The following is a 17302-nucleotide window of genomic DNA, read 5'->3' as shown; positions in this document are numbered from 1 at the left end:
GAAAAGTAAACAGTACAACTATTGTTAATCTTTTTGAACTGCACCTATGTATAACATCGTGCGATGTTGAGCGAAGTTTCTCGCAGTACAAGCATATTTTTAATGAAAACAGAAGGCATTTCACTTTTTCACACTTAAAAATGCATATTGATATATATTTTAACGGTCTACAGTTTGTATCAGAATAATGTACGTAACTCGATTGCAAATACTTGTGTGTAATTTGACTAACTCGTCGTTGTTGTAAATATGTGTAAGTAATTATGTAAACATGTAACTAATCAAGGCATATGCTACGCGCTTATATACTATACGGCAGTGGTAACCTGTAGAAACGTTGCATTTTCGTTCCGCCGATCTATACCAGCAAACAGTCGCGTGCTGTCGCTGGACTGCTCGTATCAACTAGCAAACACAGGTACTCTATACACCAGTACCAGTGAACCTCGTGGCGAACTGGGACAAAATGTCGTCCCTAGTTATGTACCATCTTCGTGTAGTGTACAAGATGAAAAATTTATAGTTAATGTTCATTGATGGAGCATTTGAAATACGAGAAAAAAGTAAAATTGAACCCAAAGTATAGTAAATAGAATGACAAATACGAGAAAAAAGTAAAATTGAGCCCAAAGTATAGTAAATAGAATGACAAGTCAGAACGAACATGTTAAATATTATTTTGTTGTTAAATCCTTCATTATCCCGTTAAACATATCAAACGCGGTAGATCTCGGTAAAGATTACTGTAGGCTGTGTGTGCTTCCGAGTAAAAATATGAACGATACCCGGTTGCTTCCTGCGAATGTCCTTTCAATCCAACGTTAGTTCGTTCGTCGATATGGTTTAGAGCTATTTATTTGTCTACGGTTTAGAGTGCTCGTGGCTCGAAGGAAACTCCCTCAAGTGCGGGACTTTCTAACGAATACGAGCGAGCGAAAAATGTTGCATCGCTGTGCTGTAATTGGCGTACGTCCCTCCACAATACGTCATCAATCCATCCATCCATCCATCCTTTCAGTGTTCTGCCCAGGGGCAGATCTTTTACTGCATATCCAGCTTTCTCCAATCTTTCCTATTTTCTGCCTTCCTCTTTGTCTCATATAATCGAAACTTACATCTCGTCTAGGAAGGCCCATGTTTGTAGATGAATATACTGTAATAATTGATACTACCAGTCATTAGATGTTTCATGTAAGTTGCATTTGCCTATTGTACATAGGTAACATATGTTCCTTGCTGATTTTGGCACTTAGATCACTAGGGATCCTATTCTGCGGTAAGTTAACATCCCCCCCCCCAACATTTAGGCCTGTCATTGCTCCGGACGCACTGCAGCCTTAGGTTTATTGTTCTACCTATGTACACTTAGCGGAAAAAAGAATGGGCCTACTCTTGGTCGATAGAAATGCTAAGTTCTATCGCGCGGTTCACTCGTGTAAACGTAACCCATTGCAAGGCATTGCTGTGGTGTCTCTTCATTGAAAGTCGTCCGTCTATAATATAGTAAACCTTACGAGCAGTGTGTGGCACAGTGGTAAGAGGTCTGACATCCGTATCAGAGGGTGTGAGTTCGCTTCCCGGTACAGTAAAATAAAATATATATTTTTTTTATTTTAACTTTTACTTAATTTATTAGTTTAAATGTGAAATGGCATTTGTTAACAAACTTCGTTATGCCTGCCTTGTAAAAATATTATTGCTCATCACCTGTGGGCTATTAATAGTTGAGACCTGGCCTGTATAAACAAAAATACTTGTTTCACATCCTAAAAAACCGGGCACATATCAAACACGAATAAATAATTAAATTAACAAAAACAAACAATTTTTTAATGTATTAACAAAACAAGGCTTGTGGTGGGGACTAGTATCTCGTCCACAAACCACATGCGTCAACAGCTGCCCTCATTCTGCGCTGCATGGAGTCCACAAGATAATGGAACAGGTCTAAATTCTTGGCCATATTTTCCCACGCATCTAGAACTCTGTCCCACAATTCCTCAGGTGTCCGAGCGCCCAATTAGAGCGTAGGGTCCTTTTGACTGCAGCCCACAAATTTTGAATCGGATTCATATCTGGTGAATTTGGAGGCCAGTCGACTGGGTCGACATCACGCCTCCTCGTAAACCATCTTTGAATCCAGTTGGCGTTGTGTATCGGATGATTATCCTGCTGGAAGAAAAGTGTTCCTTCTGGATATCGTTTTCGGGCGGAAGGGATCATTACATTTGCCAGAATGTGTTCGTAGACTTTTGCCGTAAACCGCCCGTGGATGTGTTCCAGAAGTCCTGCCCCATCGTATGACATCCACCCCCAACACGCGACCCTCACGCAACCCGACTTGTTAACAATTCGTCTCACGAAGCGTTCATCGGTGGCCATTCATACAATAAACTAGGGCGGTACTATCGTTGCTATTGGAGACAATTACCTCGTCGGAGAAAATGACATTTCTCCAATCGAAGTCCTGTCGGAGAGTAGCATACGCAGAATAACCTATGCGAACCAGGGCAATGAGTCATTGTTTCTGTGCCATCTTCAAGCGTAATGACGAGACAGAACGTTGTATTAACAGATAGCAGTATTGCTTGAAAGAGAGAGGGAGGTTTATTATTTATTACTTATTAGAGTTTGGGCATATTGTAACAGATATCGCCACATAATTATAGCTTTGCGAGACACATATGATGGCAAATTTGTAATTAAAAAAATAGATTGGGGGAGATTCGAACCTTGAGCTACTACTATCAACTTGTTCGATAGACCAATGCCGTAACGACTTACGCTACTGTGACTGTTAATACCAGTTCGGCATAATACGTGGTTTTCCTGTTCATATTCGCTCCGGTTGATTTTGTATTTATCAATTTTATTATTATTTCACTCTTCAAGGGAACTGATGTATCTAGAATCAGCCCGCCATTCGATTTTGTTACATATTTTAGACTCTTAAACAAAATACAGCAAATTTAAATGGTTTAATTATGTGTTACCCAGTGAACTATGGCTTTGACGAGACGAGCATGCGCAATGTTATGTCTCTGGTACTTAGAAATTGTCGGCCGGCCCATTCTTTTTGCCGCTCGGCCGGCCCATTCTTTTTGCCGCTAAGTCTACTTAACATCTTAAATTTCAGTATAAATATTTCGCACAAAAACAAATTTGGCAAAATTTGCATTTAAAAATTATTTTTTTTACTCTCACCTTACAAAATGCATTAGGTCCACTGAATATTCGTACAAAGACTAGAGATATATATTGTCAAGAAAATCTTAAGGATCTTCGTACATTGAAACAATAATTGGTTTTCTTTCGGCAATTACCTGTTGTGTAAAAAATAAGTGTACCGACAACAATCTCATACTTTGCGTGAATAATATAAACTAACAGGCACCACAAAACATTCAGACTATTTCCGCTTTATATTTAAAACAGTCCCTCGATATACGGTTTGAATATTAGATTTAAAATCCTGTAGATACCAATATTAAAATAGTGTTTGATTATTAGTAACCAAAGTGTTGTCATGAACTCATGATTAGACCAAGGCACGCAGCTCACTTAGACGTACGAAGCTGTAGTGGAGCGGATTGTGATTCAGGCCATTATATGATTAGAATTAAATACAGACCAAGGTTACATACACAGCAAACCTTTCGAAGCAATCGACGTATCATGTATGATACTGGAAATTTTAAAGATAATCGAACTACAAAGGAATGTAAAAGAGTTATAACAAAATAAGGAAAATGCGTAGTAAACTGTTGTTATTAATTGATTAACCGTATGAGCAAATGCTGGGTAACTTTCGGTGCTGGACCCCGGACTCATTTCACCGGCATTATCACCTTCATCTCATTCAGACGCTAAATAACCTAAGATGTCGATAAAGCGTCGTAAAATATTGATTAACCGTGTATTTAAAAATAAGATATGAAATTAATATAATTCGTAATTAATTTCATATACGCCCTGGGCACAGCGGGAAAGTGAAACGGAACTCAGAAACCTCGCCCATGTCCTTTTTGCTTACACAACCTTAGAAACAAACGCACGGTAGGCACTGTGCTTTATAAAATTCGTCACTGAACAATGCTTACCTTCCTGTACAATCGTCTCAGCCGGGAAAGGTGGAGTGGGGAGTTAATGGAGAATCTGCAGTGACTCGTTTGAGTTAGTGCCCAGGCCTAATATACGCCGTCATATTTTCTACTTACATCAGAAGTCAATTCTTTGTAAAGTTCCAGTCTGTTGTCGCCTTCAATATTTTTGTGCTTTTCTTCGTGATATTTTTAAAGTCTTTTACGACCTCCCCTATCCCCGAATCTGTGTTCATTGTACAGTGTGAAGTCACACTGGTTTCAAATTTCTATAGAGTAAACTGGGGTAATGCAGCTCTTCTAACGGGCAGTAGCAATTACATTGAAGCTTTTTAATCCACCATGTAAATTGCACTACATAGGGAGGATGTAAATCGCACTGTTTATTATTTTCACGCAAGCCACCCGCGCATCTCAGTCGGCTAAGGCGCTTGTCGTCCGATCCAGAGTTGCGCTTGGGCGCGGGTTCGATTCCCACCTGGCTGATTATCTAGTTGGATTTTTTCCGAGGTTTTCCTCCAACCCTAAGGCAAATTTCCGGTAATCTCTAGCGAATCCTTTGCCTCATCTCGCCAAATACCATTTTGCTATCACCAATTCCATCGATGCTAAATAATCTAGTAGTTGATATATCGTCGTTATATAACTAACAAAAACAATTTCACGCGTTTTCTGAAATCTTTTGTGCAGATTGTACTGTGCCTAAGTCAGCGCTGCCAGTCTGAACAAATCAAGCAGCGCCCTCATTAGATAAGCGAGATTTGTTCCACCAGGACTGCAGTCTGTAGGCAAAGATTAACCGTTAAGTATAGATGAATTTACATTTTTATTATGACAGTGAACTGGATATTTACGCATATTATGTCATTAGTCTCTCATACATACCCATGATAGGTTATTCCAGGTAAGTTCTTAGACTCCTTATTTCCTCTGCCATACAGCACACCGGATCGACATATTTAAATTTATCAAAATATTACTCTAAGAACTTAAATAGCACAACTACACCATGAAAATACAATGATAGGTTGAATTAAGATGGTTACCGCGTGACACTGGCAACTATTTTCTATTCTGTACTCTTTGGTTCAATTACACATTTCTCGGCGCTGTGTGGACAATGCTGTCTCGCCTTGCTCGCGCATTTCTCGACGCACATTTCACATTACACATTCCTCGGTATAGTGTGTAACCGGCCAAGCCTATACAGTAATACACAAATTATTTTAATTTATTACATTTGCAATTTTACTTCATTAATTTCTCTATGTACTTTATAATAAAATGCGATAACATTTCAGTTTCTGAAAATGAAATATAAACAATAAATATTAATATTACTGGCGCAGTGAGGGGTGTCTTTTAGAAGAAACCCTCCTCCGAGAGGCCTCCGGACTATATAGTATCTACTGCAAATATTCGAGACATTCGCCATCTTTTTTCTTGAATGGCAGCAAACATTATGTAAAATCTTTAAGTTTATCTCAAGTTTCTCAGTGCTGCTAATTTAAACAAACTTCTTACGTTTCATGTGACCATATAACAATCCATTTTCAGTTTGCTTTTTCTAATAATTTTTCCAAGATCTTTCCTTTGATCTGTTCGTCTATATTAGGGATGTCAAAGCTCTGCATGCTCTCAAGAACCCGCACAACGTTTCCTTAAGAGCGATGATTGTACTTTACCTTGCAAAAAAGTGAACCTTGTTGGATTTTTATTGCTCGTAGTATGAGCACGTAATACAGGCATTTTGACGTCCCTGGTCTGTGTCATTGGACTTCTCAATGTTAAAAATTTTCCAGATGTTGGGTTGTCAGCCTCACGACTCACCTCCCATTCAGGAGGACCAAGGAACTCGCTGGGTTACCATATCTTAGTCAAGAGAACCACACTTTAAGGCTGCAGGCACTCTCCTTCACTCTTCCTTTAACGGGATAGGATTTGCTGGTTGCATTGATCCACCAACTAAAACAAAATCTTAGTATTTAACAGATATGTCAAAATATTAGTGTGCACCAGGACTTACAAAGCCATTCGCCCTCATTTCCAAGTTTTGGACTGACTGCAGAATTTTAATTAAATTTAATTTCGGGCGGAGTTCACTAGTCCCTGCAGTGCGATCTAGAAGATCTATTATGCGTGCCCTCGAGCTATGCTTTCCATTCGTTCCTAGACCAGCACACTCTCTGCCAGTCAGCATTCAGGGATAACTATGGAATAATGATGGGATGGATATTGGATGGATTCACTTGATGCATAATACAGCGAAATGGGAACCTAGAGTAAACCCCCATTTGCGAGACTGTCCGCCACACTTGTCTTTGGGTCTTTCATCAGGCCAGACTGGGACTCGGTTCGAACTACCTGCAATTACTTCACCTTATTTGATTGAAATTATGATCGCCTATTTAACATATAAATGAATGTGTAAAAGTAAAAAGAATGTGTGTGTTAATTGTTATGGTCATCCATATGAATTTCACTACTAACATAAGTTTATTTTTGCAGACACATAACTAAAAGCGTTGCTCATGGCTTTCAGCAATAATGGCAGCTGTGCCAGGTGAGTCACTTTTTTTTTATTTTCTTAGTTATTTTCGTATGGTAAAAGTATGTTCTGTAATATAAAATTGTGTGTACTTTTGCAGGAAAACGGAAGCCACCAACACCACCAAAACCTCCATTAGGCCGATTGGGAGCCCAGCATTTAACAGAAACCCACAGCGATGTTACCAAAGAAAGGTTAGAGACATACATTTTTACTTGAAAGAGATCAAATTAACTTTGGTAGAATGTGGAGTGAATTTTTTTTCAAATTAAGTTTCATTTGTAATTCATTACAAAATTTCAGAAATTTTAACATTACTAATTAATACCTTGCCTGCAAAGCACATGCTGCTCGAGTGTGGGATGAAGAGAAAGAACATCATTGAGCAGCATGAATGACGCTAGCGTAGGAACTTACCAAGAATACAGAGCTATAACTCACATGATGGGTCAATAGGTGGCGCAAAAAGCCCAAGAAATTGATGTGCGAGGGTCAAAGAATTTTCAAAAGTCTTTTTTTTTCTCCCCCCCCTTTTTCTTTTTTGCTGCTCTAATCTTGCTTTCCATACATGTGTAAACAATATAAAAATGCTAGTGCTCTAAAATCTTGTAGCTTTTATTATTTTTAATTGTGAATTCTATCATTCCACCAACACTCTCCACCTCCCATCCCCTTCATCTATCATTTGAAATAGTAAAAATAGTTTGGAGTGAAATATTGGGAGTAGTAGGGCCTACGGATTTCCAATGCTGACATAGGAATGATTTGGAGCTCTGGGGCCCTGGGGCTTATATCAGGCTACTCGTATGCGTGGCTCTATCAGAGGCTGAGATGCAGCCTACCTATGATGATGGGAAAGGCATGTGGCTCTGGTCCCTTGGGCTTCTCAGGCTACTCGTCTGTGAGTCTATCAGGGACTGAGGCAGGATGACCCACCTGTCACCAGCATTATCACCTTCATCTCATTCAGACGCTAAATAACCTAAGATGTTGATAAAGTGTCGTAAAATAACCTACTAAATTTTTGATGTCAAAGTCCTGAAAAGCAGTACCGATATGGGAGTTTTAACTAATCACAGAGTTACTCGGGATCTTTTGCATCTAGCGACATGAAATATTTGAGACGACCCTTACATGTTCTAAAACCTTCTCGAGGAGGAAAAGTCGGTGCCCTCACATGCATGTTTGTCCTATTTGGACACCTCACTAAATTACCCAGACTGTACAACTAGTGATGCTCTGTTTACAACTAGTATGCTGCATGATGTGTATGCCATAGTATGCCCCAAGCAGATCAGTGAAAGAAAGAAACTATATAGAGTAGAAATAATGATCATATTTTGAAGTGTAGTATGTAATATGGACTCCTTTTTAATTAATTAATCCAATCAATCAATCAATCAATCAGTATGTGGAATGAAGATGGCCTAATTAAATTTAACTCTTAATAATTTCTTCCAATCAGAAGTTCAGAGAAGTGTAGATTTAAAACACAAGTTAGCCAGTTATTTTAACTTCTTTCCGGTCTTTTAATACTGAACTGAGCACTTCACAACTGTACCTTGCTTTGGGTACTCGTGAATGCAAGAGAAAGACTGATATAACTGAATTTCTACTTGAAAATTACTGGTGTAACTTAGGAACACCAATTATAACGTTAAATTGAAATGTGTTTATGAACATGATAAAAACAACTTCAAATTTCTGTAATACTAGAAAAAACGCAACTAGTGTTGTTGGTGTATATATCTGGTACATTCTGTATCAAATATAGAATGAAATCCTGTATGACCCATGGAAAAGTCGAGATTTGCTGAAATCTCTCGTACATTCATAAATTAATTAGTGCTGACCATTGACAGTTCTGCTGTGTGCCCAGATTGAAAATGTAAAGGAAATCTGATCTTGGTTGAAATAGTTTTTAATAATGCCTGTCCTAAAGTAATCTGTTTTAGTTGAGATTATTATTGTCCTCGCCAGGACTTGCATATGGGAATTGGCTAAGTGTAAGTATTGCATGTAAAATAATTGTCACTGCATTCTGCACATAATAATAATAATAATAATAATAATAATAATAATAATAATAATAATAATAATAATAATAATAATAATAATAACAACAACAATGTCACCATCATCATCTTCTTAACTGGTAATAGTCCTAAAAAGAACTCTTTTGTCCATGATAAGAATTCTTAAGACACTGGTTTGTGTGCTGAATATGTATTTAATTTGTACATAAATTAGTTACTTACGATAAAACCTCAGGATTTCTGAGCATTAGGTGAACATAAACTTAAATGTAAAACTAATTTTAGGTATATGATTGTTTCTAGTTTATATACATGATTTAGCCTCAACCATATTTTTCTTTTACAAAGTAAAGCCATAAGAATAATGGCAGGTGCGCATTAAAGGATATCATGCAAGAAGATTTTTCAAAATTTATAAATACTGATCTTTGTGAGTACATTCTTTTCTGATGATATTTTATAATTAAAAGCAAGATACATTTAGTACTAATGAAAACATTCATGATTTTAATACGAGACAAGAATCAGATCTCAATCTACCCCTTGATAGTTTAAGCTGTTATAAAAATGATGTTCAGTTTTCATGTAGAGCACTTCAGGAAGAGGTTCCGTAGTGATCACCAATGAAGTGTCACAGTTGCCACTACTTTAATCGCACATGTTTTGTTGCTTTCAAAAGCCTTAGCCTTTGTAGATCTAGATAAGATGGTGTGTTTGTTATTATATTGTCTTTTCAGAAGGAGGCGTTTATTGAGATAAGATAAGGCAGCAAGAACAAGGGCTTAGGTTTCTCGCCAGTTCGTGAGAAATCTCGAGAAATAACCTACGGTGTGAAGTGTTATTCTTATATTAGTGATTTTTCCGTGTAATGTCTAAATGGTTTTTAAAGGTAGACTCCTTGAAAATATTTACCTAATAGGTTCATACTCTAACTAGATTGTGGGTAGTAAGTTTCCTTCGAATTAGCAAGTTCGGAGTGTTTGTTTTACAACCTTCATAAAGCAAAATTATATGTGCAGTGTAGTGCTTCCTTAGTAATTAAAGAAACACAAGTATTTTGGGAAAAAGCGCTACTACCATTAAGATAAACAGAAATACTGCATTAAAATGTTGAAAGACCACTACCAAGAATGGATAAATCTCCAAAGTCCGCAAACAGAATGTCAAAGACACAACTGGAATGGAAACAACAGTTTGTCGGCAAATTAGGTGATATATTTGACATTGCACACGCAGATTCCCTGAAAATAATCGAGACTGAAGAGGATCAGCTGTCACAGACAGAAAGGCCGCCCTGGTTACGGGAGTGGTATTGATTACAATGAGCTACACTTGGAAGAACAGTCCCAAAGACAAAAAGAAGATCAAGGCGGAAACTATCTTCTGCAGAAACAGAAGAAACTTGTGAGTCTAATTTCTGTAAATTATACGTTTTTACCTAAAACCAAGTTTTTTTAATAATCACAATAAAAAAATTGAACATTTTTATATAATATACTCCTTCAGCTGGTGTCACATTGCGGTCTTACTGGTTGAGTTCCAGCTCGTGTATAATGGACCATTGTGCCAGAGTGCTAAATTGAAATATACACTCTTAAATCCGAAGAAGAAGGAGAAGAAGAATTTCCCCTTCACATCTATTAATTTTAAGCAGCTACAGCTGAAATGGAGTTGGACTGAAATGTACGATTTCTAAATTTATATTGCGAAAATTTTAGTAGTTACTAAAATATAACTTCCTTTTCAATTGAAAATGTGCCACTTCCTACATCAAGTTTCAGCTGCACCCTAGATTCGTATAATATCTTCTTCTGGTCTCTCTGCACCAAACATTAAGAAAACTCCAGGGTGCCACCTATTTCTACCAGAAGACCTACGAAAAACATGATGACTCCAAAATTGACTGCTGTGCTAGACAGATGCAAGATAAGGATCAAAGATGCAGTTCATTTGTTAATGGAAGTTGCGGAGGCATTAGATGAAGACATTAGCAAATTAATAATTAATTGTTCCTACATAAACCGGTATCAGTAGCTAGTCTATGAAGCAAGTTGTATGAATGTGATATTAATTATGTAGTTGTTCATTCGGATGGTAAATTATTACCAGAAATTGTTAGAAAATAGAAAGTAGAGTGACTTATAGTGATAGTAACATTTAAAAATAAAGAAATTTTACTAGGGGTCCCAGTGCTAGAAGTGTCTACAGGAAGGGCACAATATGAAACTGCATATGTCATTGGAAGAATGGGATCTTGCAGGCAAAGTGCAGCTATATGTTGCAATACAACATCTTCAAACACAGACCGTCGAAATGGAGCATGCAGATTATTAGAACAAAGACTTGGCAGAGATTTATTATACTTGCTATGCAATCTCATTAAGAAGAAGTGAGTATGAAGGGAGTTTCTTCTGGTCCTGATGTGCCTGTTTTTAAGTGTTTTCAAAGACAATGGAGTTCGTTTAATATTAAGAAACTCAAACTTGGGATGGAGGATCCACACCTAAATGAGCATTTACATGTTTCAACAGAAGATATTACTCTATTTGCTATGGAGGCTCTACATAATGTACATACAAGAGAAGACTACAGAGGATTGTTAGAAGTAACTGTGATATTTCTAGGCAATGTCCCATCTCGTGGAATTGTGTTTAGAGCTCCAGGAGCAATGCATCATGCTGGATCGATGTTTAAAGCAATCTGCAGCCTAAGAGTGTTTATATTCTGCAATGAGCTTGTAATGAGTGAAGAAGAAGCATCAGGCATACGTGCAGAGTGTGTGTGTGTGTGTGTGTGTGTGTGCGTGTGCGCGTGCGCGTGCGCGTGCGCGTGCGCGTGTCAAGGCCTGATTTTGCTCCCACATAGCAGCAGAAATTTCAACCAGACTTCAGTATGCTATGAACAAATACACTCTGAGATATTTCAGGTGGCTTTGGTATCCGACACCATAGATTGCTGTGCTGGCATTTTTTGGAAAAAAGACTTCTCCATTCAGGCAAAAAAAAATAATAATAAATTATCAACGCCCTCAGACGAGAGAAGGATCCAGTTTAAGTGTGAAACGAATCTCACTTCTGCCAAAAGACGTTCATAGCCGTAGCTCTAAGGATACTTCAGAGTTTGTTTATGCAGAATCACTTCATTCCTTCAGTAGATTTTACATATCTACATATTTTATATCCTCAGATCCTTTGCACTGGGAAAATAACGATAATTATCTGAAGAGATGAGATTGTTAAAACTTCATGAAAGTTGTGAATGATTCTACAGAAAAATGCGTGAAGTTCATGACCGACTACAATAAGGTGTTCACAAAAAGAACGGAGAACAAAAGCAATTTATCTTAAAAGTTGTAAGAGATTTTTGGAAGCAATTTCGTGACTGTAAAAGAGAAACTCTGACAAAACTAGTGTAGTCTAAATAATATTTTATCATATTTTTTTTATAACTAAGATTTGTTTGGAATTTGATTCTAGCATATCTGAAGATCATAAATTCTAAATTGTATTCAGAGTGTTTCACATAAAAGACAGTAATGTTTATATATATAATTGACATATTTTTTTATCACGTGGGTAAATAGATTCGCTGAAAATGTATATTAAACTTTGTCATATATTATAAAGTAGATGATTTAAAAATATCTAAAATTACATACTATGTATACTGTGTAAAATAAATGTATGAGAAAGTTTTGTTAAAGTGAAGAAATGTATCTGAAAGCAATATGTACAACATACGTATAACTATATTGCAATTTTGATATTTTCATTACATCTTAACTGAAAAGATTAAAAATTTCGGTGGTTTGCGGCATGGGTAATATTTAAAAATGTTGATCAAACTGGTACAGGTTGCTTTCAAGTACAATGAAACAGATTCATCTGATGCTAATGTAAAAATTGGAGAAACAAATTTTACACTAAGGACCACCGTAATTTGCATGGTATTGTGCATAAGTAGCAGTAACTGGTATAATTTTGGTTAATTATTGGTTTAATACTAACCTTTGGTTCTTTAGGTTGCAAATATTTTGAGTGAAGTGGAAATGTAAACGGCACCACCCTCTTTCTCATACAGACATATGATGAACTGTGATCTATATCGTCCTCTTTGAAGTGATTAGACAAACTGTGCTGCAGTGAGTAGGTGTCCAATTTTGACTATCATGTGACGTTGACGGCTTCAGTACAGAAATATATATAGCAACTCTATTTACTCTTCTGGACTCTTTAGAATCATGTATTATTAGTTTACAGTACATCAACTTTCTGTATGAGATATTTATGTAAACACAGAGATTGGTATCTTATAAGGCATTTAGAATATACCATAACAATGTTTTTTCGTTATAATAAAATACAACTTTACCATACTTACGATGCTTTCAGGAGAGAGAGAGAGGGGGGAGGAAGAGGGGGAGGAGAGAGAGCGCGCGCACACTGTAATTTCAGTAACATCGAAAATACTGGTGCATTATTATAATCAGTAACATTTTATTTTTGTTACCATGCACTATGCAATTTACTGCATGTATTGAATTCTTGTATAAGAATTTGCAGTAGCATACTTTTTCAGTGTATAAGCAAATTCATGTACTATGAAAAGTATATTGTACTAGTATTATAATATAAAAAAGTGACAAATATATTGCTTACTTTTCAGATGTATCAACAATGTGCACGAAAAACAAGAGACAAAGAATGAACATGTTTGTGATGAAATTGATGCTGCACACAAGGGAACAAATGAAAGGAAGACCCTGACGCTCAAAATCAAGACTGATGAATCCCTGGATGTTACTGGTTTCAGAAAAAGTGGTATATCAGCTACAGAACTCAAGGAAGGGACTCAAGTTGCTGTGATAAAGTGTAGTGGTGATAAGTTGTCACCTAAACCTCCACTCTTACCGAAACCCCAGACATCACCAAAAGTTCTTGCCTATTCTACTAAACCCTGTCCTCCTACGAAACCTCTTGTTCCAAAACGACCAAACCTAGTCTCAGCAATAGAGGGAAATGGCAAGGAAGTTTCCACTCCTTCACCTTCTAAGTCAGCAGGAACATCCATTTGTGACAGAGGAGTCTCTAGTCAAGAAATAGGAGGAATTGCCAAAAAGAAGCTTCCTTTGAACATCAAGGCTCCAGTTGCAAAACTGGAAGAATTTGACACCTTCTGTGAATCTGTGAAAAGTGAGACTCCTTTACGACCTCCGAGGTCACCCAAGAATCAACCCTTTAAGGGAGAGCCTTTTAAAGTGTTTGAAGTAAAACCTGAATTACCTGTGAAAAAGAGGAATTCTAATTGTACATCAGATGATGCTCCAGTATTGTGGGTCAATTCTGAAGCATTACAAAGTAATTGGGAAACCGTCAGAGAGAAAAGTGCAAGTTTAGGGAGAACAAATGCTTTTAGGTACGTTGACGCAAAAGCTAAGTCTGCTAGTTTAGGAAGGAACAAAGTTGCAGATTTCTCAAGAGGGTTGTCTAATTTACAGATAACAAACACACCGATTCCTCCTCCACGTCTACGAAAGAAACAGTGTGGACATTCTAACATTATCCCTGTGTATGCACAGGTAAATTATAGTTTGAAAAAAAATCGTAGACAAACAGCAGAAAACGTAATAGAATGTGCTGAGTGCATTGGTTGCACTAATGAAGAAGTAGCGGAAGAACAAATAGCCGTCATTGAAGGGAAATTGGTTCTACCTGCAGCTAGTCATGCCTGTCCAGTCACTACTGAAGAAGTAGTAGTTTTACAAGAAAGCAAACTGGAAGATAGAGACACAGCTTCCCAAGACGCAATAGTACCTAAAGAAAATGATGAAACTTTGATAGTCAAAGAAGAGAATGTGTATATAGCAGAAAGAATAGTCACAAGGGAGGAATGTGATAATGAGAATAGTACAGCATCTGATACCAAGAATACAGAGCACCTAATCAATGGTTGTGTAAACTCGCAAGATAAGGTTTCGAATATTACTGTCACGAATTTTATCGTGGTAGATAACAGTGATCAGGTATATCCAGCAGACACTAAGACTTCTGTTCCAAGTGGTGAAACTACGTGCAGCGAGATTATTGATATTCATACTTGGGAAAAATGTAGTGATTCATGTCTAGAATGGTCTCCAGATGATTCAACATCTGAAAAGATAGAATGGCAGTTTGCAGAACTCTCCCTCCATGACAGCACAGGAGATGCTTCAGAGCACCCGACATTCACGGAGAACAGTTCAGAGTTATATCGAATAATCCAGTTGAAAAGTAATACATTTCAAGAGAATGAGACGTCAGTTGCGGCAAATAGTGAAGATAAGGATAGTACTGTAGAAGTAAGTTCTACTAGTGATCTTGTGATTGTAAATGAAAGTACGGTAAATTGCGAAACCGAAGCTGATGTCCATGAAAGTACAGAGAATGTTTTTCAGGAATGTAGATTGTCAACATCATCCTTACCAACAAGAAGAAAATTAGACATGAAGGAACCAGGAAAACTACATCGACGGAGACAGTCTTGGAGCAACTGCAAAGATGGTTCCCCTTCTCCGGAAAAGTCCTCGCATCGTTTTCCTTCTACTAGTAAGCGGAAGTCAAGGTCACGTTCCTGGTGGTGTGACGAAGGGGAGCCTTCCAGTGGGGCACTTGGAGATTTGGATAGTTCTGATAATACAGCACGACAGAGTTCGTTTGAAGAAGTGGACAGGACAGGTAGTGATGTTGATGATGGACAAAATCCAGTTCGGAGTAAATTATCTTGTTGGTTTGGTTCTTTTGGTAAAGGGAACCGGAAGCATAAGACGAGACGAGATTCGAACAGTCAGTTTTACTACGATAGCAATGAGAAAATAGGGGAAGGAACACCAGAATTGGAACACATTCCAGCTTTAGAAGTGACTGATACTCCAGGAGGAGAAGGACAGGATGTAGAAGCTATTGATGTATTTAACTCCACAGTTACTGATGGCAGCAGACCGCCAAGTGGTCTGAGTGCACTCAGTGCATTAAGTGCATTGGATTGCGATCAGAAGAGTGATGCACCTGTGTCAGAAGAAAGTTTTGAAATATATCAGCATTCAGAATCTGAAAACGAAGTGGAAACAAATGTAGAAGATAGTAGTACAAGTCACTTTCAATCTGAGGAAATGAGATTAGAAAAGAAAGCATTTTACATTGCTCAAGAGTTAATGACTTCAGAAAGAGTATTTATTGACGTATTGAAGTTGTTGAGTATGGATTTTAGGCAGGCTGTAAATGCGAGTTCATCAGAACATAAATACTCTGTTATTCCCAATGCCGACTTATGTAAAATTCTTAATAGTCTACCCCAACTTCAGAGTCTGAATGAAGATCTGCTTCGTGACTTAGAACACAGAATCAGTAACTGGAACGAGATTAAGAAGATAGCTGACGTCATTGTAAAGAAAGGACCTTTCCTTAAATTGTACACGTCATATATACAGAACTTTGAGTCTCAGTGCAGTTACCTCGATGAGTGTTGTCAGAAGTATCCTAAATTTGCGAAAGTGGTGAAAGAGTTTGAAGCATCACCGCGATGCCAGAAGCTCTCTCTGAAGCACTACATGCTGAAGCCTGTGCAGCGCATCCCTCAGTATCGCCTCCTGCTAGAGGACTATCTTCACCACTTATCTCCAAGCTCTCCAGACCTAGAGGATACCCGCACAGCTTTGAAAATAGTTTGCGATGTTGCAGATCATGCGAACAGAAGCATTAAGGAAGGGGTAAGATTTAATCATGCATATTAATATTCTGAATGCTTTCCAAGTTGTATGTGTTCTGCTTAAGATTTTTTAAAGTAGTTAGTTGAATTTACAGCAAGGTCACGAGGGACTGAGTCTTGCTTTGGGGTTAGTATGGTACCAGGTTTAAAATGTTGTTTCAGACTGAGATAGAATATTGTAAAAGCATAATGTGTAATTCCATCTATAACGAGAAAATTCTGTTACATTAAAAAGTTGTTCTAAGAGAATTCACTTTTTGCATTATTATAAAATTCCATTTTGAATATAGTTTAATGTTTGCCACGAAAAATTTTTACTAGCATGGACACTGAAAAATTGAATTACAGAAATTAGTGTGATATACAGGTTGAACCGTAAGTAATTCGTTAATTTCAGGAGATATTATTTGATATGCTTCAAACAAAAAACTTTAACCCTACTAGCAATACCTCCTTCGAAATTTATATCTTAAATATTATGTTATTTATATATTAAAAATACGAAAATATTATTTATTGTCGGTTATGAATCCTTCTAACTTATTGTGTTACTGTTTAATCATTTTCACAGATATTTATACTAAAATACTAAAATATGTCAAAGTGGACAAAAATATAGCCACTCTTTATTGAAGTAATTTGTACGAAAATATATAATGACATGTCAATTTTTCTCTTTTATTATAGTACATACTATTTGTTAATTAAAAAAATGTAAAAAAGAAACTGTTCAAAACTAAACATTTTTGTAGTAGTCACAAAATACTGCATGTTATTTAAAATATATCTTGGTATTGCTAGGGTTAATACAATTTTGCTCGTTTTTGCTTCCATTGTTTTACATGAAATATTTCATAATTTGTTTTGGGAAAACC

The 17302-nt window shown here is 37.1% G+C and overlaps 1 protein-coding gene across 2 annotated transcripts in view; it reads left to right on the top strand.

Moving 5' to 3' along the window:
- LOC138708192 (uncharacterized) overlaps nt 1–17302 on the top strand; it is a 54592-nt gene that overhangs the window by 14503 nt on the left and 22787 nt on the right. For both annotated transcript variants that reach the window (XM_069838477.1, XM_069838478.1), the window contains exons 2-4: nt 6609–6663; nt 6749–6842; nt 13350–16428. In XM_069838477.1, the coding sequence (XP_069694578.1) occupies nt 6648–6663; nt 6749–6842; nt 13350–16428 (3189 nt within the window). In that variant the 5' untranslated portion in view covers nt 6609–6647. The remainder of the gene's footprint in view (nt 1–6608; nt 6664–6748; nt 6843–13349; nt 16429–17302) is intronic.

Source organism: Periplaneta americana, chromosome 10, assembly GCF_040183065.1.
Source record: "Periplaneta americana isolate PAMFEO1 chromosome 10, P.americana_PAMFEO1_priV1, whole genome shotgun sequence".
Taxonomy (NCBI): Eukaryota; Metazoa; Arthropoda; class Insecta; order Blattodea; family Blattidae; genus Periplaneta; species Periplaneta americana.
This window is presented reverse-complemented; position numbering and strand designations above follow the sequence as displayed.